The sequence below is a fragment of the Panicum virgatum genome, chromosome 6K (genome assembly GCF_016808335.1).
Source record: "Panicum virgatum strain AP13 chromosome 6K, P.virgatum_v5, whole genome shotgun sequence".
Classification (NCBI taxonomy): Eukaryota; Viridiplantae; Streptophyta; class Magnoliopsida; order Poales; family Poaceae; genus Panicum; species Panicum virgatum.
Window position 1 is genome coordinate 23287713 of NC_053141.1, and position 24011 is coordinate 23311723.

At 50.1% G+C, this 24011-nt stretch overlaps 1 protein-coding gene across 7 annotated transcripts; it reads left to right on the top strand.

Annotated features, from left to right (window-relative positions):
- The first annotated feature begins 491 nt into the window (after nt 1-491).
- LOC120712066 lies at nt 492-18931 on the top strand. 7 transcript variants are annotated; one of them, XM_039997774.1, is made up of 13 exons: nt 492-1021; nt 1150-1289; nt 1964-2041; nt 3227-3306; nt 4351-4435; nt 5338-5757; nt 17071-17178; nt 17269-17336; nt 17489-17591; nt 17662-17733; nt 17843-17896; nt 17979-18078; nt 18592-18931. In XM_039997774.1, exons 1-12 carry the CDS (start codon nt 598-600, stop codon nt 18066-18068), a joined length of 1722 nt encoding a protein of 573 aa, XP_039853708.1. In that variant the 5' UTR covers nt 492-597; the 3' UTR covers nt 18069-18078; nt 18592-18931. The 7 variants fall into 7 exon arrangements, with proteins under 7 accessions (XP_039853708.1, XP_039853710.1, XP_039853711.1 ...); XM_039997776.1 differs by having other exon boundaries at nt 18703-18931; XM_039997779.1 differs by having other exon boundaries at nt 526-1021; nt 17489-17576; nt 18703-18865.
- Nucleotides 18932-24011: the final 5080 nt, after the last annotated feature.

Consider the following 24011-nt stretch of genomic DNA (forward strand, 5'->3'; position numbering starts at 1 on the left):
AGATGAGAAGAGGTGGAGACGCGTGGAGATGAGAAGAGGAGGCGACGCGCATAGGGTTTTGTGCGGTCGAGAAGAAGAGGAAGCGCACGTGGGCACGCACGTGTGAGGAGGCCGGGGTGCGCGCGGGTGACGGGTTCAGGGCGTGCTCCAAATAACATGGGGTATTGGACTTGATTGAAGAAAGAGAGAGGAGATGTGTAAATAAATCTGGACTGCACATTGTAATAATGTTGATTTTCTGTGTACACAAGTTGGTCTGAGAGGAGAATACTCCATCTCATGAAGCAAGATTAAGTTTGGTGGATGTAGCAAAATTTTAACCGGTAACTTTATAGGGGAGAGAAAAATCCACACCATATCCTCCCTAAAACATATTATCTATTAGCATAAATTAGTTTGTTCGTTTGCATTCAGTCTGGTTTTTCTGTTTGGTGTTTACAAATCGCTAAAGTTTTCTTATAAATCTTGTAATTCTGCCGACTATCCGTTAAAGTTTCCTCTCGTAGTCATGTCTGAACCACACGCACCTCATCCAGAGCTGGCGCACGCCATGTGCTCGACGGTTTGCCGCTGACACGGCGCACGGCGCGCGCGTCCATGGCGCTTGCTCTCCTCCCGCCCTCGCCCGCATCCCACCGCCGCTCGCTTCGTCCCGTTTCCTCTCCGCTTCTCACGCGTGTCACCACCGCCGCCAGCTTCGGCCTTGCGTTTTCTTCCCATCCCTCCTCCGGCTGCTGCTCTCTGCAGAGGACTGGCGCCGCAGGAGGCGACGGTGATGGCGCCGGCGAGGCCTCATCGGAAGCGCCGGTGGCTGGATGGCTCGACACGGACCTGCTCAGGCGGGTCTCAGGCGCGGGGGATGCGGACCAGGCGCTGGACATTGTCGCAGACTCGGCGGGAGGTTCGGGCGCCGCTCTGGAAGCGCCCGAATGCAACGCGATCATTGCCGCGGCACTTGACCGAGGCAACGTCGATCTCGCGCTCTCGGTGTTCGAAGCCATGCGATCCGGCTTCGCGGGAGGTACGGGGGGCATGTGGCCTTGGTTCCTTATCTGATGTTTCAGACCTTTTTTGTTCATGAAAATTTGAATACAATTATACAACGTCTTCAACTTCGAGTGCCGCGTATTGCTGAATGTTGACATGCAGTAGGAGGCTGGAGGTGGGCGAGACCGGACGATCGGACATATGCCTTGCTCGTACAGCGGTTGGCAGCCGCCCTGCGTGTTTCTGATGCAATCAGGATAATCGATTATGCATCTTGCGCTGGTGTTTCTTCTACAGAGGAGGTGACTTTTGCGTTAAGAACTATTAGGCAATATTATCATGCACACATTGTCTTTTAGGATGCTTCATCTGCAGACTGCAGTGTTATGTTGACAGTGGATGTTGTAATTTCAGCAATTCTGTACAGCTGTTTTAAGGAATGGGTTATTGGGCTCCTCAAAATATATATATTGGTAATTATAAATCTGCATAACGTGCAATTGATGTATTCATCTTATTTCTTATAAGAAGTAAATTTGTAGTGAAAAAAATGAATACTAGAAATATTAGATCATATATATTATTTTTGAGAGCTTAAATCCCAGTTCAAGATCTAAAAAAATGGCAAAAAGGTCTTCCTCCTGATTTTACAATAGATCTTCATGGAATAAGTGTTTTTGGTCCCTCAACTGTTTTGTTTGTCTAATTTAACCCCCAACTCTAATACCATCTAAATCACATATCAACTATCGATTCCATTAAATTTTGACCTCCAAAACCCTTGTCCATGGTATTGGTGTGACGGGCACCACCCACTAAGCACCAGACACATCAGTGATTCATATAGGCTAAGAATCGCCCCTCTGCCTGCCTTGCACCTAACACCTTTGGAGAACACTGCTTCATGAACTTGGAGAGAAGGTTTGGTAGATAAGTGCCATCAGAATTTGATGATAATATTTTTTGCTTAATGCAGGTTCCTTTTGGGATTATTGTTCGCTGTCCAACCTGCATGGTAGCAGTTGCTGTTGCTCAACCGCAGGATGGAACTCAGGTTTGGTTCTGCAGAAGTATTTTATAGCACCTCTTAATTTTTTTAATACTAGTCATTAGGTTAGATGATGTGAGCTGTCGAAACAAGTGGCCACATTTGGGACTCATGTGATGGAAGAGGGAGGGAGGGTAAGTTGCATTAAATCGACAGAGGACACACAATGGAGCATATGTACTGTAAATGTCTATAGGCTCGCACTCAGTTCACAACTTTTTAGGGTTGGAAGGTCTTGTGTTGTTGGTCTCTACCTAGCTTAGTTTTTTCTGATATTAGATGCCATTCTGTTGAGAGTTTTATTTTTAAGTTAAATACTTAATTATGAGCATGAAAATTTTCTTTATTTAGTTTACTGAGTTGCCTACAGATTTGTCAATGTCATTTTTGCCACTGTTTTTTTAACACGCAGGTGAACTGTGTATCATCGAATTGAGTTCAGTTCATGTGTGGGTATACAACCTGCAGTACCTAATCTTGAGTCCTCTTTGGCTCGTAATTTGGTCCTTATATTTTATTCTTATTGCAAAAATCAATGTCGTCTCGTTCCTCCTGCTTTCCATTGTGAACTAATACCCTAGATTATTTATAGTGAGGGAGTTGAATGTGAAATGCAAGTTCTGATATGTTTGTTTCAATCATTATCCTGGGAGCATGGTTAATTTGGAAACATCGTAAATATTGTGTTTTTGATGGAAGGATCCCTAACTTAACCTGGGTCATCTTGGCTTTTAGGGAAGAAGCACAGCAGTGGTCAGTAGCAGGGGCTCGAGGAGTGTCTTATCTCCTTGCCCTGGCTCCCACCTCCTAGTTCTTTTTGGATCTTGGGTCTAGGGATGCAAGTCCCACCTTTTTTGGGTCAACGGGTCGACCCAAAACTTGATAAAATGAGCTAGAATGGCATGCTATGTAATTAATTTGGGAGAGAAAATGAACTAAAACGATAAACCCAAAAACACCAATGGGTACCCACTTGCATCCCTACTTGGGTCCTGTGGTCTGGTCTTGCCTTTTTTTAACTAGAAAGACAGCTTAGAGTGTTTTCTTAGGGTGGGTTACAGACCCTTCAATCCTGTAACAGTTTGTTTTAGGGGCTCTTTACCCCCTTTTTATTCTTCTTAATATATTGATGCGCAGTTCTCCTGCGCATTCAAGAAAAAAATTTCTGATATGTTTGTGTTATCTTTTCAGGTTGTTTCCTGTTCAAAGTGTCGATATCAATATGAATTATTTTCTGGAGACATTTCAAGCATCGAATCTGAAGAAGTTAGGTTAGTGAGCTGTGTTCTGTCTTTGTGCTGTTCTGAGATTTCATACCAATGCAAAGCCATCATCATGTTTCTTTACATGTATTATAGTGCTGGCTGTAATGGTACATTAATAATGAGTGCAACTGGACGAAGCTAGAAATTCATATCATTGGGGTCTCTCTTCTAAACATGTTGCAATCTTATATGTTTCAAAAGTGATGTTTGCTTTTGTTTTTTTTGAACTGTACAGCAGGGGAGACCCCCACTGTGGTAGTATATTAAAATTAAAAAAAAAAATAAGTAAAAAGCTGTACAAAGCATGGGGATGGCATGATCCCCATTAAAAAAAAAAAACTTCAGATGCTACACATGGTAGCTACTGTACAGAATTGACCCAATTTAGAAAGTCCTCTCTACTGTTATCTTTTAATCTGTGAGATTGTAACTTGGCCTCCTCAATGAAGTGGAAGGTCCATGAGTTGATGGATGGCCTGATGCCCTCAAATATTAAAGCATTCCTCTGTTTCCATATATTCCAGCAAGCTATAATAAAAATCTCCATGAAAAAACTGTTGTTGTTTAATTCTTGAGCTGTCTTCATCATTCTGAAGAATGGAAGGTTCTGATTCCATTGCATGCGATGTTTGCTTTTGTTGAAGAAAAAGAAGAGGTTTGCTTTTTTCACATTGGAACTACAGTAGAATTAGCAAAATTCATTGGGTTCAGCTGACCCCAACTACATGTGGCTCTGCCCCGGTAACCGTTAGATGTAAGTAGTCACTATGTCAGCAGCACCATTTTTGCAAGACATGTATCCTTATCATGATCTGTGGGTAAAGAGTAGGTTAGGAGAACACTTAATATCTCAGTTAGGTGCCCTTTACTCGATTTTGTAGTAGCAAAAGAGTTTATAGCACTTCCAGTCATTGTTGCACCCTTCATCAATTTTTTCACTCTATTTTATCTCAGATAATAACTTATATGAATTTTGACCACTTCCTCAATGGTATTGTATATGACTTTGCTTCTAATACTACTTCTCTAAGGATCTTCTGCCGAACGCAGCATGGATATTTCAGCTCTGGAGAAGGCATTGAGATTCATTAATATAAGAAAAGATGGTCTTCCAGCTGCTGTCCACTCTATTGTGGTAGATTTTCTATCAAAATGTACACAATAGATCTTAATTTTTTCCTTATTCTGACAATCTTTACTTCAATGAAGTTGCATTTTTATGTCCATAAGTGAGCTGAAAGTTCTGTTTAAAACTAATGGAGGAATGCTCTAGATTTTATACTCCCTCTGACTAAGAATGTAAGTCACATTATCCTTAGGACATGCCTTTGACCAACAATTATTCTATTAGTGTGTATATAACTGTTGTGTTACAAAATTGGTGTTATTAGATTCATATTCAAAAGCACTTATGGTTAAAATTAAAAAGTTCCATAAAAAGCAACATATTAATACAGTAATTGTTAGTCAAAGGCATGCCCTCATGAAACAAAAATGCGTCTTATATTCCGAGATAGAGGGAGTATCATAGAAATATGAAAATATGAATTGAAACTATTGCACTAGAAGCAGTATGGGGAGTGATGCTCCCAGAATTGACCAATTAGTATCAGATTATGTGTTTGAACCCCGCATTGGCCACATCGACAATATCCTTACAAAACAAACCGATAAACTTCCATTTGATGTAACATTTTGTTTGCTTCATTTCATCAACTGTCCGTTAGAGACCAGACAGGACCCTGAACATGACCTACACAGTGATTGGCTGATACATTCTTGAGCACCAACTTTTTTGACCACCTTGTTTTATACCAAGGCACTCCTTCGAGCACTGCATCACTAAGCAATTTTTTTGGTGGTATGCTGGGGCTCCAGCCAAAAATCACCACCAAATTCAGTATGAGCTGTTGCTGATGATGTTACACAGTTCTATGATCTATGCGCACTGCTTCTAATTTACCATGTTCATGTTACAGGGTGTGATTGTTAACTTCAGTATGTGACTCATATGTTTCTCGCTTGTTTCTGTTGCAGATCCGAGCACCTTCAGGAATAGCGCGCACTCATAGATTTGCTACCCAGAATGTAGAACTCCCTGCTCAAGAAGGAGAAAGAGTAACCATTTCGTTGGCAGCCCCATCCAATGTTTATCGTGAAATGGGTCCCCTCAAGATTGCTGCACGCTCACAAGGATTTAAACCAGGCGAGCCTATGTGTCTGACTAATCACAGCAATGGACAAGTCTCAAAGTTGCTAAGAGCTCCATCAATGAATGAAGGATCATTTTTCCTTAGCCCATATTTATTGGTCGGTGCTCTTTCTTTGCTTGCCTCTGGAGATGCTGCTTCCGCATTCATTGACCCAAGTCTTCCTAGACTTATTACAGCAACTGCAATTGCATCAGCTGCCATCGGAACAACTCTAAATCAAGTGGTCCTGCCAGAAATTCAAAAGGTAAGTGCAATTTTGACATAGAAAAAAAATTCAAAAAGTTTATTTCTCTATCATGTAAATAAATCTCTTAATGTTTTTGAAAGCGAGTATGGCTAGGAATTATAGATGCATTCCAAGGGGAAATAGCCGGTTACATATATAGACAAGGAACCCGAATGGTTTATAGAAACACCACCAATCAAGGGATCCTTGCCTTGTACATGAAGGGAGCACCGGACGCACCTAACCTAGGGCCGGCGCACACATCCAGGATGGATGGTGCGGCCAGGCGCCAAGGGTCCTGATGGGCCAAACCAAGCACAACCCATATGAGCATACATAATCCTCTAACACGCCCCCGCAGTCTGATTAGCAGCACCGCAAACGTTCAGACTGAACTCAGCGAAGATTGACGAAGGAAGGCCCTTGGTGAAGATGGCGGCGTACTGGGATGTAGTAGTACATGGAGAACGTGGACATCACCAGCAGCAACTCGTTCGCGGACGAAGTGGAGGTCGATCTCGATGTGCTTGGTGCGCTGATGCTGAATGGGGTTGGAGGACATGTACACGGAGCTGATGTTGTCGCAGTAGACCAGGGAGGCGCGGCGAAGCAGAGCATGGAGTTCCTGGAGGAGCTGTCGTAGCCAGGACGCCTCGGCGACAACGTTGGCGACGACGTGATACTCAGCTTCCGCACTGGAGCGCGAAACAGTGTGCTGCCGCTTGGAAGACCACGAAACCAGATTGTCACCAAGAAACATAGCATAGCCCGAGATGGACTTGTGCGTCAGGATAACCGACCCAGTCAGCATCGGAGTAGATCATCAGCTCAGTCGACGAAGAGGGTCGTAGGAGAAGCCTGAGATGAAGAGTGCCTCGGATGTAGCGCAGAATCTGCTTGAGAGCGACAAGATGCGGCTCTCGAGGATCATGCATATAGAGACAGACCTGCTGAACCGCATAAGCAATATCTGTCCTGGTAAAGGCAAAGCACCAGCAAGGCTTCTGAAATCCGTCGCATCCTGAACAGGAACTCCATCAGTAGAGAGCTTCGGGTTGCACTCCACCGGAGTAGAGACTGGCTTGCAATCGGTCATGCCAGCCCGATTGAGGATATCAATCATGTACCGGCGCTGGGAAAGAAACAGACCCTGACTGCTGCGCTTAACCTACATGCCCAAGAAGTGATATAGCTCGCCCAGATCCTTCATAGCTCGCTGGAGAGCTCCAATGGTGCACCGAAGGAGCTTGACAGAAGACGCAGTCAAGACAATGTCGTCCACATAGAGAAGTAGATAGACAGTGTCCGAACCATGGCGGTAGATAAACAATGAAGTATTTGACTTGGCTTCAACAAAACCCAAGCTGAGCAGGTGAGTGGCGCCTGCTTGAGTCCATACAAGGAGTTGTTCAGACGACAGACGAAATCCGGGTGGGTGGAATCCTCAAAACCAACAGGTTGGGCACAGTACACTGTTTCAAATAGAGTCCCATGAAGAAAGGCATTCTTCATGTCCAGCCGATGAATGGGCCAGTGCTGGGAGAGAGCTAGTGACAAAACGGTGCGAACAGTGGCAGGTTTCACAACCGAACTTAAATTCTCATCAAAATCAACACCAGGGCACTGAGAGAAACCACGAAGAACCCATCTGGCCTTGTACAACTCAAGAGAGAACCATCAGCTCGGAACTTATGCTTGAAGATCCATTTGCCAGAAATGACGTTAGCCTGCGGCGGATGCGGGACAAGATCCCAAGTGGAGTTGTTCAGCAAAGAGCTGAACTCCTCCATAGCAGCCCACCAATAGGGGTCGGCAAGAGCGCTGCAGTAGGTCTTCGAGATTGGAGACAACAGAGCGGGGTGAAGGAACGGTCGTGCAGGCATCCTGAAGCTGCTTTTGGCGCGAGTGCGCATGGCATGATCATTCACCACTGGTAACGTCGGGGCAGCACCCTTGGGCAGGGCTGCTGAGGACAAAGACTCCGGCAGAGGCGCGAATCCTGGCGGAACACGAGGGGCTCGCCGTGTGTAGACTCGCCTGATGTCCCGCACGAGGGGCACCCAGTCACTGCCGGAGACAGCCCCAGCCGCCCGTGGCTGCATGGCGCGGGCAGGAGACGTAATCAAACCATCGAGGGCCGCGTGTGGCGACACGGCATCCGGTGCCGCGAGTGGCTGCGTGTTAGAGTATATTAGGTAGATTAGGATTGTATCCGTATCCTACCAGATCTGTAGGAGAGGCTTCTTGCCCTCCAAGTCATGTACCCCTATATATTCAGTCACAAGGCTCAGGTTAATATACATCAATCCTATTCTCCAACACTGCGCCTTGGGCGAATGTGGTGTGCGTGGCTGCGCGCTGGCCGATGCCGTGTGTGGCTGTGCGCCGGGCAGTCCTGGTGTGCCCATGATGGCAGGGGCACCGTTGGAGATCAGGGCGGTGCTGCGCTCGGCGAGCAACAGGCTCGAGCCAGTGCAGCGAGGAGGTGTACTTGCAAGCACAGGGTGTTGTGACGGTCCAACAGGAGCCGGCACAAAGTCAGTGCTATCCAGAAACTCAAAATCCGCAGAGGAGACAGGCTGGGAGTGGTACTCAGCGAATGGAAAGGACTCGTCGAAAACATGATGATAGATGATGTCCTTGTTAGTAGTGAGGTCAAGACATCGGTAATCCTTGTGGTGAGCAGAGTATCCCAAAAAGACACAAAGCGGAGCGAGGGGCGGTGGCGGAGAGGTTTGGATAGCACATACACCTGAATACACGCAGATGGTCGTATGTCGGCGGGTGCCGAAGAGGACGAAGTGCGGAGTGGCGGACTCGAGTGTTTTTGTGGGGACCAGGTTGAGGAGGTGGGAGGCTGTATGGAGCGCCTCCACCCAGAGGGAGGGAGGGGCCGATACCTGGAACAGAAGGGAGCGAACAACATTATTAGTGGAGCGAATAATGCATTCAGCTTTACCGTTCTGGGCGGAGGTGCCGGGGCAGGACATGCGCAAGTGAATGCCATGTGTCAGGAAGAACGTGCGGGCGCTGGAGTTGTCGAACTCTTTACCGTTGTCGCACTGGACGTCGTTGACGGTGACGCCGAACTGTATTGTGTTTGCACACAAGCGAAGAAATGAGTGAGAGTAGCATATGTGTCAGACTTAAGGTGTAGAGGAAAAGTCCACAGATAGTGCGAGTGATCATCGAGAATCACAAGATAATATTTAAATCCTGATACACCGACAACTGGAGAGGTCCACAAAATCACAATGTATGAGATCAAAATTATTAGACGCTCGAGATGACGACACACTAAAAGGGAGACGAACATGGAGCCCAAGCTGACACGCATGATAGATAGAGGTCTCGCCATCACTGGAGCACGTCGGGAGGATGGAGGCGAGCTTGCCGAGAGCTTCGCGACCTGGATGACCAAGGCGACAGTGCCAGAGGGAGGCGGTGGAAGTGGCGACCAAAGAGTGAGCAGTAGCTGGAAGGTGCAGCCGATATAGCGGTCCGGAGCTATTGCACCTAAAAATCTGTTTCCTAGACAAGAGGTCCTTCATAGAACAACCAGAAGGGTCAAACTCCACATAACAATTGTTATCGGTAGTGAACCGATGAATAGAAATAAGATTCTTAATACGTTGAGGTGAAACAAAAACACTATTAAGGCGTAAAGATTTGTTATGTCAGTGGAGCCAGTCGCAGTGACGGGCAAGAGATAGCCATTACTGACAACAATAGAGGAAGGAGTGAGAGGCTGCGGTGGTGAAGAATGAAACAGGGTTGTCAAATGAGAGGACAAGGCTGTCGAATGAGAGGTCATATGAGAGGAAGCACTAGAATCAAAATACCACTCGTTCTGGGGCGGGTTTAGTGTCATGGTGCTGAATGTCGCGGTGAGCGACTGCTGGTCCCATGAGGGGAGGCCAGCGATCGGATTGTAGTAGTCCGGGGCTGGTGCAGACCACTGGCCGGAGGAGGCGACACTGGGAGTTGGCGGGGCAGATGCAGCCTGCTGTGGAGGCGCGGCCAGCAGGGCCTATTTGTAGGCGATGGTGCTGCTACTGCTTGAGAGGCTGCAGGGGAGGCCGCGGCTGCTGGAGTGCAGGCCAAGGACCAGGCCACATCTGAATTGTGCCAGTCCACGGGTTGTAGAAGGTAGCCAGGGATGACCGCCGGAGCCCTGATCCTCCTTGCTGCCCTGACCGCCGGAGGCTATCTTCTTGCCGCTGCACTTGCTGCGACGGTTCTTGGGCGCGGGCACACCCCCTGAAGTAGCATACCCACCTCTGCTGTGACCGCCCCCTGCAGGCATCCACTGCAGGCGTCGGTGCAGGGGCGAGCTGGAGCGGGGGAGGATCCGGCGACGAGGGCAGTAGGGGTGGTGTCGTGGTGCGCGAAGGTGAGCTCCTCCAGGCGCAGGGCATCCTTTCCCTCGAGGAACGAGGGGAAGGGGTGACTGCGGCGAAGATGCAGACTGATGTTGGCGAACCGCTCGTTGAGACCCCGGATGAGGTTGAGGACGAGGGTACGATCGTTGACGACCTCGCTAAGGTCACCAAGATCATCTGCCATACGTTTGAGGCGTCTGCAATAATCTGTGACGAAGAGGTCACCTTGCGAGAAGCTCCGGAATTGGGTGTCGAGGTAGAGGGCGCGCGTCTCGTGGTTGCCGAGGAACTAGGATTCCACGGCGACTCAGGTGGCATGTGTGGAGATGCCCCTGCGGAGATGGCCTCGGCGAGATCATCGTAGATGGACCTGAGGATCCAGGACTTGACGACGCAGTCCATGCGCGCCCAGTCGGGTGATGGATAAGTCTTTGTGATGGATAAGTCTCTTGCTCCTCCCCTTCCCAAGCCGCTGTAGCAGCCCAGCCACCACCACAAGCAGCTAGCGCAGCAGCAGCAGCTGCTGCACCAGCCGCTGCAACAGCAGCAGCAGCAGCTCCGGCTGCCTCTTCTTCCCCGTTCCCTTCCCTCTCTCCACGCAACAGCCCCTTGGAGGCGCGCCATGTCCGACGCACCGTCTCAGCGCTCGGTCGCCTCGAGCGCACGGCGCCAGCGAGACGCCGAGCTCGCCGCGGCAGAGGAGCGCAGGCGAGCGACGGCTCAAGCCGCTGCAGCAGTGGCGAGGGCGGCCAGGCTGGCTGCAGCGGAGCTGGCAGCGGCCAGGGCGGAGGTGGAAGCAGAAGAGGCGGAGGATGCAGCGCGTGCGGCGGAGGTCAAGGTTGAGACCTTGCGCGGCAGCCGCAGCGGCTCCATCGCCGGCGACGCCACCGCCGACGAGGACCTTGAGGAGTTGGAGAGGGAGAGAGCGCGGGAGCGGACCGCGCGGTGGGCAGCAGCCCACCCCGGCGGCGGCGGCCTGGACGGCGGCGCGCCCGGCGGCGGCCTGGACGGCGGCGCGCCCGGCGGCGGTCAAGGGGCCCGCGCGCCCGGCGGCGGCGCGCAGGGCGGAGGCGGCGCCCCTGGCGGCGGCGCCCAAGGCGGTGGCGGCGCTCCTGGCTAGGGTGCGCGCGGCGGCGCCCCCGGCTACCACGGCCTCCAGGCGGTGGTCAGGGACGTCGGTCCCGGCGGTGGGTGGCCCACCCTCACCAAGACCAAAAACGTCGAGTGGGCCGCAGTCATGGAGGTGAAGCTCCAGGTGCGGCACATGTGGGAGGCAGTCCGGTACGGCGACGTCGGCTACGATGAGGATCAACGGGCGCTGGATGCTCTGATCGCAGCAGCCCCGCCCAAGATGCAGTTCACGCTTTCCAAGAAGCGAACTGCCAAGGAGGCCTGGGACTCCATCGCTGCGGCACGTATCGGCAGCGACCGCGCCCGCAAGACCACTCTCCAGGCACTTCGCAAGGAGTGGGAGAACCTGGCCTTCAAGCTAGGTGAGGATGTTGATGACTTCGCCCTCCGTCTCAACACTCTGCTGCAGAAGGTGGTGCAGTTCGGCGACGACACCTACGACGAGGAGAGAGCCGTCGAGAAGCTCTTCCACTGCGTCCCCGAGAGGTACAGGCAGACCGCTCGCTCGATCGAGTCTCTGCTGGACCTCTCCACCATGACGATCGAGGAGGCGATAGGTCGCCTCAAGGTCGTCGACAGCGACGAGCCACAGCCTCCCTCGGGAGGCATCTCCATCGGTGGGAAGCTCCACCTCACTCAGGAGCAGTGGGAGGCTCGGCGCGGTGACAGGAGGAGGGGGGAGCCCTCTTCCTCGACTGGTGGCCGCAAGCGCGGCAAGCCGCGAAAGGGGCGCGGAGGTGCCCAAGCCGGGGCACGAGGGCGCGCCGAGGGTGGCGCCCGCGGAGATGCTCAGGGCGGCGCCGCTGACAGGCCCAAGGTGGCACGAGACGACGCCTGCCACAACTGTGGCAGGCCCGGCCACTGGGCCAGGGACTGCTCGCAGCGGAGGCGTGGGGGCCAAGCCCACGTCGCGGAGGCCCAACCGGATGACGAGCCGGCTCTGTTCCTACTCCACAGGGACATGGAGCCGCATCCGGCGGCACCGCCTGTCACCGCTCTACTCCACCTCGACGAGCCGCGTGCCCGAGTTCTCGGCAACGGCTCCGACGACGACAGGGTCGATGGCTGGTACCTCGACTCCGGCGCCACGCACCACATGACCGGGCGGCGGGAGTTCTTCTCCGACCTGGACGTCGACGTAGGTGGCCCCGTCAGGTTCGGGGACTCCTCCGCCGTGGAGATCAAGGGCGTGGGCTCCGTGATCTTCACCGCCAAGTCCGGAGAGCACCGGATGCTCACCGGAGTCTACTACATCCCGGCGCTGCGGAACTCCATCATCAGCCTTGGGCAGCTCGATGAGAGCGGCTCCCGCGTGGTGATCGACAGCGGGGTCCTCCGCATCTGGGACCACCGTCGCCAGCTTCTCGCCAGGGTGGTTCGAGGGAAGAACCGCCTCTACATCCTCCATGTCGGGGTGGCCCAGCCTCTTTGTCTTGCAGCTCGCAGGGACGACGAGGCATGGCAGTGGCACGAGCGCTTTGGGCACCTCCACTTTGAGGCCCTGAAGCGGCTCGGCACCAAGGAGATGGTGCGAGGCCTCCCGTGCCTCGACCACGTGGAGCAGCTCTGCGACGTCTGCGTGCTGACGAAGCAGAGGCGGCACTCCTTCCCCCAGCAGGCGAGCTTCCGAGCCAAGGAGCGGCTCGAGCTCGTACACGGCGACTTGTGTGGCCCGGTGACACCGGTCACACCAGGAGGACGGCGCTACTTCCTGCTACTCGTCGACGACCTCTCCCGCTTCATGTGGGTGATGATCCTCGGCAGCAAGGGAGAGGCTGCGGACGCCATCAGGCGTGCTCAGGCTGCCGCGGAGGCGGAGAGCGGCCGCAAGTTGCGTGTGCTGCGCACCGACAACGGCGGCGAGTTCACAGCGGCCGATTTCACGGCGTACTGCGCGGATGAGGGCATCCAGCGCCACTACTCTGCGACGTACAGCCCGCAGCAGAATGGCGTCGTCGAGCGGCGCAACCAGACGGTGGTGGGGATGGCCCGGGCCCTCCTCAAGCAGAGGGGCATGCCGGCCGTCTTCTGGGGAGAGGCGGTGGTGACGGCCGTCTACATCCTCAACCGCTCGCCCACCAAGGCACTCGACGGCTTGACGCCGTATGAGGCTTGGCATGGGCGTAAGCCGGCGGTCTCCCACCTGCGGGTCTTCGGCTGCCTCGCGTTCGCCAAGGAGTTTGGCCACATCGGCAAGCTCGACGACAGGAGCACTCCGGGAGTGTTCATCGGCTACGCGGAGGGTTCGAAGGCCTACCGCATTCTCGACCCGGAGACAGCGTGTGCGCACGGCGCGCGACGTTGTGTTCGACGAAGGGCGAGGATGGGCGTGGGACAAGGCGGTGGACGACGGCTCGGCTCCGACGTACGACGACTTCACCGTCGAATACGTCCACTTCGAGGGAGCCGGGGGAGTAGGCAGCTCTTCTTCGCCGAGCGTGCCTACCCCGGTCCCCGAGCCTCCACCGACTCCGGCGCCCGCCACACCGGCGGCACCACGCTCTTCAGCTACGACTCCGGCTGTGCCGAGTTCCTCGGCTGCACCACCACAGCCTGCGACGCCACGCACTCCAGCACCGGCAGCCACTCCTCCGGGCACGCCTACTCCATCGACGCGTACCACGACGGTGAGCCACTGCAGTACCGTACGATGGAGGACCTTCTCGGCGATCAGCCGGTGCCGGGACTGGTGCCTCACGACCTGGAGGCGCAGTTGCACCTCGCGTGCGACGACGGCGAGCCTCGGTCTTTCGCAGAGGCCGAGGGACACGCGGCATGGCGTGCCGCGATGCAGTCGGAGATGGACGCGGTTGAGAAGAACCGCACTTGGGAGCTTGCTGATCTCCCTCGTGGTCACCGCGCGATCACCCTTAAGTGGGTGTTCAAGCTGAATAGGGATGAGGCCGGCACCGTCGTCAAGCACAAGGCTCGCCTGGTGGCACGAGGTTTCGTGCAGCAGGAGGGAGTCGACTTCGACGATGCCTTTGCTCCCGTGGCACGGATGGAGTCCGTGCGACTTCTCCTTGCGCTGGCTGCCCAGGAGGGCTGGCGCGTCCATCACATGGACGTCAAGTCGGCGTTTCTCAACGGCGACTTGAAGGAGGAGGTCTACGTGCACCAGCCGCCGGGGTTTGCGATCCCCGGCAAGGAGGGTAAGGTGCTACGTCTGCGCAAGGCCCTCTATGGCTTGCGGCAGGCCCCGAGGGCGTGGAACGCCAAGCTGGACTCCACGCTCAAGAGGATGGGCTTCGAGCAAAGCCCGCACGAGGCGGCCATCTACCGGCGGGGCAATGGAGGCAATGCCCTGCTGGTGGGTGTCTACGTCGACGACTTGGTGATCACCGGCACCAAGGATGAGGAGGTGGTGGCGTTCAAGGAGGAGATGAAGGCCACTTTTCAGATGAGCGACCTGGGGCCTCTCTCCTTCTACCTGGGGATCGAGGTGCACCAGGACGACTCCGGGATCACACTTCGACAGACCGCCTACGCCAAGCGCGTCGTCGAGCTCGCCGGGCTCACCGACTGCAACCCAGCTCTCACTCCGATGGAGGAGAGGCTGAAGCTGAGCCGTGACAGCACGACAGAGGAGGTGGACGCTACTCAGTACCGGCGCCTTGTGGGGAGCCTCCACTACCTCGCCCACACACGACCGGACTTGGTGTTCTCCGTCGGCTACGTTAGTCGGTTCATGCAGCGACCGACGACGGAGCACCAGCAGGCCGTGAAGAGGATCATCCGCTATGTTGCGGGGACTCTCGACCACGGTCTCCACTACCCGAGGTGCCCTGGAGCGGCACACTTCGTCGGGTACAGCGACAGCGACCACGTCGGCGACATCGACACCAGCAAGAGCACGAGCGGGATCCTCTTCTTCCTCGGCGAGTGCCTTGTTAGCTGGCAGTCGGTCAAGCAGCAAGTGGTGGCCTTGTCCAGTTGCGAGGCCGAGTACATAGCGGCCTCCACCGCGTCGACTCAGGCGCTCTGGCTCGCTCGACTGCTTGGTGATCTACTCGGCAGAGACATTGGAGCGGTGGAGCTCAGGGTGGACAGCAAGTCCGCCCTGGCCTTGGCGAAGAACCCCGTTTTCCATGAACGGAGCAAGCACATCCGGGTGAGGTACCACTTCATCCGAGGCTGCTTGGAGGACGGGAGCATCAAGGCAAGCTACATCAACACCAAGGACCAGCTTGCAGACCTGCTCACCAAGCCCCTTGGGAGGATCAAGTTCCTTGAGCTCTACTCCAGGACCGGGATGGTCCAATCCTCCCACAAGACGACGCACAAGACTTAGGGGGAGAATGATGGATAAGTCTTTGTGCTGGATGGATAAGGCATAGGGTCCTTGCAAGGACCAGAGCATCTATTCATTTAGCATATTTCAGTTTGCTAGGACAGTCAGTTTGCTAGGACAGCATCTAGCTTTAGTTCTTTTGACTAGCATCTTTTGCTTGACTGCTGTCTCGCTGCAGCAATCTTTGGCTGCCTGCCCTGGCTGCCTATAAGTATGTATCCCCAGCCCCTTGGGTTGGCATGGCTTTGAGTTTGTGAATATGAGAAAACCAGAAAATTGCCCCAAGTTCATTGTCATCCTCTCAGCTCAATGAGAGTTAGAATTGAGCTTCTAACATCGGGGAGGGTAGCAGCAGGGGCGTCGAAGAGGACGTGGTCCTGGAGGGAGAACTTGCCGACGGCGAGGAGGAACTAATCTCTCCAGCGAGCGTAGTTGCCGGAGATGTCGAGGACAACGGGGACGAGGCTCCGGATGTTCTGAACCCCACGGCCTGCGCATGAAGATTCTCGATGGCGGAGGCTTCATAAAGAAGAAGGGCGTGGTGCAGATCAGAGGGGCTGTCGGCGGCGCTGGCGTCGTCCTTGGCATCTTCTTCGTCATCGGAAGGGGGGACCGTTGGCGCGTTCACGCTCAGTGCGCGCTAGGGCATCGCACAGGCGAGTAGCACCAGCATCACGCTCCTGAGCAGCGACGGCGGCTTCCTCCTCTGCCAGGGCGGCGCGATCGCGGGCAGCCAGATGGGCGGCTTGGCGATCGGCCTTTGCTTTGGCAGCAGCGTTGGCGTCGGCCTTGGCTTTGGCAGCCTTGGCCAAAGCGGTGAGAGGGGGGTGGCGTCCCAGCCATGGGGGTGGAGGCGCAGCACAACGTTGGTCGGCGCGCTAAGGGCGAGGCGGGCGAGGAACCCGGTCTCTTGATACCATGAAAGCGAGTATGGCTAGGAATTGTAGATGCATTCCAAGAGGCAATAGCCAGTTACATATATAAGAAAGGAACCCGAACGGTTTATAGAAATACCACCAATCAAGGGATCCTTCCCTTGTACATGAAAGGAGCACCAGACGCACCTAACCTAGGGCCGGCGCACACATCGAGGATGGATGGTACTTCCAGGCGCCAAGGGCCCTGACGGGCCAAACCAAGCACAGCCCATATGGGTATACATAATGCTCTAACAGTTTTGACTGGGTAGATGAAGTTAGAGAAGTCTATCATCAATAAATGATGGTACAAAATGATTCTTAGCATTGGCTCGTCATATCATGCTTTGCTGGCTTCAGTCCACCTCATTATGACATTACCACTTAGGTTGGCATAACTAACCATTCGGTCTTTAGACTAAGATAATTTGCTCTTTCTTAATCAAATATTAGAGCTAGAATCTTATTGCTTTTTTTGATCAATATTTTGTGGAGGCAGCCTAGTTTCCATGTATGAGCTCTTAAAAAGGAGTCTGTTTAGGGCAAGAGATAATGTGGTCCGTTATATGTCTCCTTGCGGCATTGAACTAAGGTTCTTGTTTTTCTTCAGCTTCCACAAAAGGCAGTGGATATAGTTGCTGTACGGCAGCAGCTTTTGTCTCAGTATGACATTCTTCAGAGCCGTCTTAAGGAACTGAAACAGTTGGCTCAAAAAGAGGTTTATCTTTTTAATCCCTGTGGCAATTAAATTTTGCTGCAAGAAGGTTCTGGAAATCTAGTTGTAAACATCAAAACTGTTTCTCTCAAGGTGTGGATGCTCGCAAGGATGTGTCAATTGGACAACAAAATACTAGCAGTGGGCGAACCATCTTATCGGTAATGCACAGGAAGTTCCAGTAAATCCTTCGTCACACCATATTAGTTATAAATTTATAATAATTTGCAAACATCACACTTTTTCTTATTAGAAAGCTTACTTTCATTTACCGGTGCTAAATTAATTTTCTGGTGCACAAACTAATTTCCAGTGCTAGACGAGGTAGAGTAAAGAGGGTACGGGAAAGCTTGGAAAGCACACTCTCTGCAAGGATTGAGCTAATGGAAAGTTATGCAAAAGTAATCAAGGAAAAAGTACATTAATCTGCCATCTGTATAATTTTTACCTTTAAACTCAGCTGATGTATCAAATACGCTGTTACAGTTGTGTTCAATGATTGAAATTGAAATTGAGATGGACTCTGATGTTATTGCTGCTGAAGTGGCAAGCAGTGCAGTAAGTATTTTTTATCCTGTTGATCCATACAAGTGTCGTACGTAAAATGTGATCGGATTCTTTTCTATTTAATCCTGACCGATGCTAATAGGCAGTATTGTGGTTTTAGGAGAGAATATCTGAGCAAATTCAACAATTAATGGAGATCGACAGCCTTGAAGAGGCAAGTATTTCCTCTGCTTATATTCAGTAATAAGAATATTATATCATAAAGATCTAACATTTTCCTTCTGAAACTTATTCAGCAATGGCGTATACAAGCTGAAGCTAATGATGAAGCTGAAAGGCTTCTGAGTTCTGATTCTTCAGAAACATTGCCTGCTGGACATATGTAATGTAATTTTGGTAATGAGCAAGCATTATTCTCCTATTTCCTATTTAGATATTTATATCTCTGCAATTTTAATGTTCTTTACCAAATTAAAAACAAATTTCTAGTTTAGGATTTTGAAGGAAAATACTGTTACAGAACATTAGGAAAACGAACCATAAACCCTGCAACAGAATAATACAGAATATTGATTGGAACCGTGCAGCAAAAGTAAATATCTTTGTCCTTATTGCATTCCTTCCACATATGCTCACCCATCAAATGACACCGCACAGATTAGGACAAGCTTCTAGAAGTAGCATGTATGATGTTTACATCACAAAGATGCTGTAATGGGAGGCCACCTCCCTTATTCAATTGTTGAATCCAAGAGTTGGACTGTAGACTAATCAAACTTTAGGAGAGCCTGAGGGGCTATCATAAGGATGTGATCAAAGATAATAAAAAGCCAATTGCTTTTTGAAATGCTACCCAATGATATTTGTGGTGGTAGAAAAGGTTGCTAAAAATAACTGAATTGCAACCAGGAAATTTGAAATGCTACCCAATGATAGTTTTGTATGGAGCGGGATAGACACAAAAAATCTCCTGTGCATCAAACTCACAGTCTCAAGTTTGTTGGTGTATGCTTCCAACAGGTTTTCTCTGCTCCAAAAATAGGGGCATGTAACTGCTAATGTTGTTCCAGACTTCCAGTTTCAGGAGTGGGTGATAGTTGAAAATTGCTGTGCAAGTTTGTTGAAAACTTCTGTATACTTTTTGCAAGTTTGATGTGATTCATGGTACGCCCTTGAATGCCCAGTATTATGTTGAAAATTGAAAACTCTATCTTGTTTCGAGATGCCATCATGAATTTTCTAACCATTATTTTGCTTGGAGTCGCTACACGAGCTTTGCAATTCTGCGAAGTTGTGGTCGGGATCCATTGGAGATCGGTGTTGGAGTTAGAACTTATAGGAGTCATGTTTAATTTGTCAGTAGGTTCTGGAGGCCGGCAAAGATTGCACTGGATTCATTTGCCAGTGGAATCAATGAGATGCGCTGTTGCTAGTATGTGCCAATGGTTATGTTGGTGCCAATACTACTGTTGACGTAAAAATCAACACACTGGAATTCGAGGCCAAGTGTTCGCCAAGCACGGAAAGTAGACCAAGCGTGCCAGTCAATTTGACCTGTTGATTGACAAGGAGACAGAGTAAACGTTAAATTCGAGGGTATATCGGCTGGAGTTCCGATTATCCCTCAGATAGGCATATCAGCAAGCTTTGCCGATACAATACATGACGAAAGAATATTTAAATGCAAGCGTGTAATAAACGAGTGCATCGACAGGATCAGCCGATACACTAGACGACAAAAGCAGCTTTTGAGTAGCCCATTATGTGTGTGTAACAAGATCTAAGCTACGAATGTGTAACTCAGATGATGTAAACTAAAAACAGATTTAAACCGGCTCTTGAGATAACAAAAATGTTACTGCAAAATCTAAAGCCGATCTAATATGTTTTTAGGTGCGATAATAGCCAAAAAGCGTAGGAAAACCTACAAATCTAGCCGATATCGATAATTGGTGAATAAATCTAGACGAGACGACAGTGATACGCCCGGAAGTCAAAGCCTAGATAAACTCGATAACTTTTGAATAGATCTGAATGAAGCCACAGCGATGCGCCCGGAAGCTAAATCTCAGATTTACTCGGTAAACGAAAACTTACCAGTAGATCAAGTCGCTCGAATGTGATGCGTCCTTGATCAACTCGAAAGAACTCGCCGAAAAGAAAAGTGGCGAAGTCGTCGAAAAGTAAATTGCAGGTAAAAAATAGAGTTTGTTGATCGTGTGATAAATCTTTCCACAATGAATGATGGTACATATTTATAGCCTAGACGCGGCACACAAAACTTGCTAACGAAGGAATATCTAAATAAAAGGAAATAATAAGATACATGGACTCTAATTTCCTTTCTGCAGAATCCTCGTCGATGAAGCCCTTTTCCGATCCACCGGTAACAAACCCAATCTCCATGCACACGTGATACACAATTGAATATAGTATTCTCATTCCTAATAATCACATACACATGCTTGCCGTATCTTTATTATTTTTCCCTGGCACATGGATCCATCTTGATCGCGAATCTTCCGCTTCCTCAGATGTACACATTAATCACCTGATTACCCGGCCAGATCAAGCCATATAACTTCCGTGCCACTCGTGACACAAGCCAATTGATACATACACGTGGAAACCTCACTTGCCTTTACCATCAAATAAAATAATCCGGCCAGAGTGCGAATTAAGTTTGCTGATGAAGATCATGTTACCTCTCCCACACGGAACTTCACATACTTGTATGCAAGTTTCTGTTAGCTTTTGCTTCGTGTCCTCACGTGAATTCCAATTAGCAGGCTCCCATGATGACATCAGCCATGTGCTGTGAATATCGGCTGACAGCCGATGGCACCCCCCCCCCCCCCCCCTACCCAGATCATACTGGATTATCTCCTTGGACAGTCCAAACTTGTCGATCATCAGCATGCAACTTTCCATCGACTGATGCTAACCAGACCATCGGCTGCCATTCTTATCATATCGGCTATTGTCATCAACAAGCCCATCGGCTCATAGTAATTGTATAGTTTTGCTTACTAGCCGATAATTAACAGAGTTGCTGATAAACTAATCTTCTAGCTGCTTTTCTGTCTTCAGTTGCTTTCACGTACAAACTCCTTGAATAAATTAAGCTGGCCAGAATACTAAGCTTCACTCGCTTTCCTTTTCCTTCCCAACGTTCTTCACATCTCTGTGTGCAGATCGTGATCCCCGCCGATACAGACCAATCAGCCGACCACTTCGTAACTCAGATTACATCGGATTTACTGACAAAATCCGGTGTCAACACAAGCCCCCCAGTTTCAGAGTATGAAGGCTTCATTTTTCGAAATTCTGTAAATCCAATGCCTCAATTTGCTCAGTCACTTCATGGACTGGAGACCTCGGCTTTTCTAGTGTTGCTCTTTCATAGCCGATGTCTTACTTCAAGTTTTTATCACAATCTTTTAATCCATGTAAAGAATCAAGTCCACTTTACTCCTTCTGCTAAATAACTCGGGTCTTTGAAAGATTGTTACATTAAAACATAACCTCGCTCCTCAAATGACTTTCTCGGATCACTCAATGTGTATGATTCCTCACCAAGACATTATGTCGCCTCCTTTCTCCCTATTTCTAATAAGGCTTTTTTGTGGAGCTCAGGATAGGAGATGAAAATGAAGCATACTTGTACAACATATTTTGCAAAGTCAAAAACCAAATCCAATGGAGAAAACAAGTTATACAATCAGATCAAAATGTGCATGTGTGTGGAATCTTTCTAGATGAAACTCGCACCTTTTTCTGCATGACTCTATCTTTTATTTTGAGATATGGGCTATCTTTCTTTTTCTTTTTCTTTTTTTTTCTTTTTCCCATGCTTCTGGGCACGGATATTTTTTTTCTTTTTCTTTCGCATAGCCCATATTCCTTTTGCAATATGTAGAATCATGTTAAAGCGATGGAGTATTTTGGTATGAATGGCAGGCATGTTTTTGCGTAACTTCTAGTGTAGAAGTCAGCATGAGAATATATGGAGTGTATGTGATCTTGATCTTAAAAGCATGAAACGAATCTCACAAGGGTCGCAAACAATTTGACAAAGCTCAATGCAAAACAAGCAGCATATGTGTGAGGTTTTTAAAGACATGTCAATATATGGCTCTGGTAGGAATTTCATATGAGGAGCTAAGCTATTTTTTTTATTTTTTCACAAAATAAAATTCCCAAGCATTTTTGCAGTAAGAAGTAAAGTTTATTTGATCATACCACATCGGCAGCGGGGCGGCAGCACCATAGTCTTGTGATCATTAGTTCTCGCTGCTCAACAGTCATCGGCTGCAGTATAACTTGAGCACCGGCTGATAATTGGCTTCTTGTATTTCTCACAGCCACAGGCTGATATCTCTCCTGCATAGGTAATATATGCTTTCTCTTGCAACATCATCCGGATGACATCCATCAAGTACATATCCCTGATGGCTCCATCGTGTGAGATAATTTCTGCTAGCCGATTTCTGCATGATCGGCTTTGTTATTTCTACCATCGACTCTTTGCATGCTGGAGTATTAGCTTTGTACGAGCGCCTTTAGCCTCACGTGCGTGAGTTGCAAATAGCATCATCAACGCGACTGCGTTGTGTCACCCCCGGCCAATGGCTTTATCATCTTCCTGGTCGCCGGCAATGATGGCGGCATCTATCTAAGTGGTATCACTATCCTGTTTGTCCAGCCCGACGCCCTTTACTTGCGGCAACACGTTATAGCAGCATTGTTTATTAGCCGATTGACCTCCCATCGGCTGTCCCTCTGTTAGCCGCGATATCACTCCCATCGGCTACTCATATTAGTAGTCTGCTGCCGATGAGTCTGTTCGCCATGCAAATCGGCCAAGAAGAGTTGTTCAGTCATTGATTAGCCGATATAGCCTATTGGCTCTTTTGCCAAATATGATCCACACCGGACGAACTATCATCCATGATCATCATACTCCTGTCGGGTTCTGCTATTGCAGCATTTGCTCTTGCTGTTGGCTACGACGAAGTCAGGATTCCCATCAAGATACCCATATTTTATTGAAGCTTTAGTTCCTCCACCGAAATCGATGCACCCTGAGTGGGATTGCCGAGGTCACAACTTCGGACCGATAACTATCCTCGGCATCAATGTGTCCGTGATGTCACCGGCGACGCCATCACCTGTTAACACCATGCCTAGAACCGCGCGCCAACTTGGTCGTCAATCAACTCGGCGATGTGATTCACTTCGAGTTCTAAGATGCCCGGCTCTGCCCCATCGCTGACACACTGCCACCTGCTCATCATCAGCCTCCATTCTCGCAATAGTAAGATGTCGCATAGCCGATTGAGCAACAGAAGAACTTATTGATGAGGTTCCTCATTCTTCCTCCGGCCGATAGCATTCAAACTCATCAGCTCGATGTACTAGTTCAGCCTCCAAAGTTCAAGAACCAAAAATATGCAGGCCCAAACATGCTCCATACATCACCTGAATGCATCGGCCAAGGAGTGGTTAGAGGCGCACATACTAGCCTCCAACACGAGTGCGGACGCAGCCTTGCCGATGCGTTCCTGTATAGTGCCAATCTTGGTGCCGACGAATTGAAGGCTGTAAACTGAATTTTCTTGTCTTGCAGGAGAGCCAACGTATTTGCTCGGCAACAGCAACTAAAATTTAAACTATCTCCTGCCGAGTCATACACTTTGGGGTGGTCATCAGTTTCATCTTTGTCAGTCATCCAATAAAACTGAGGCAGTGATGATTGCTAATGATGCATCTTCTAATACGCCGATTGCCTGCGTCGGCTTTGGTCATGTTGATCGGTGCCACCATGGAGCCGATAGAATTATTGGCACACTGTCCCCGAATATCTGGACCATAGTAAATCTTCTGCAGAGACTGCATCGGTTAATACCCCTTGGTTGCATATCATGGGGCCAAGGAATAACATCATATGCCTCTTGTTGCCGATCAATCCTCTACAGCTGAAAACGAGGCAGCCGATGAACTAGTCCAACCACTTTATCGGCTATTCTTGTCATCGGCAGCAGAAACTCAAACAGCTGGCTTGTCATGCTTCCTGTAGTAGTTGGTACACCAACAACCGAAGCGCATGTAGTCGGCCGTTTGTTAGCTGCACAACCTCTTCATCGGCTATGTGGGCTGATACTTCTTAAATGTTGACCAGTGAGTCCATCGGCCAATTGAAACATTTTATCTCGCGTTACGAACCACCAAGCCGATAACACCTAGGCCATGCATACATAACTCAGCCGTGATCTTCAGTTGTCATTAAAGAATTAATCTGTCCCATCGACAGTTATGCTGGCTGGCGG

Bases quoted from the DNA above. Each gene is read 5' to 3' on its own strand.
- LOC120712066 (XM_039997774.1), top strand. From the start codon at position 598: ATGGCGCTTGCTCTCCTCCCGCCCTCGCCCGCATCCCACCGCCGCTCG. The intron at 3,307-4,350 runs GTTAGTGAGCTG...TGCCGAACGCAG, and splicing joins ATCGAATCTGAAGAAGTTAG to CATGGATATTTCAGCTCTGG. The intron at 17,337-17,488 runs GTAATGCACAGG...ACTAATTTCCAG, and splicing joins GTGGGCGAACCATCTTATCG to TGCTAGACGAGGTAGAGTAA.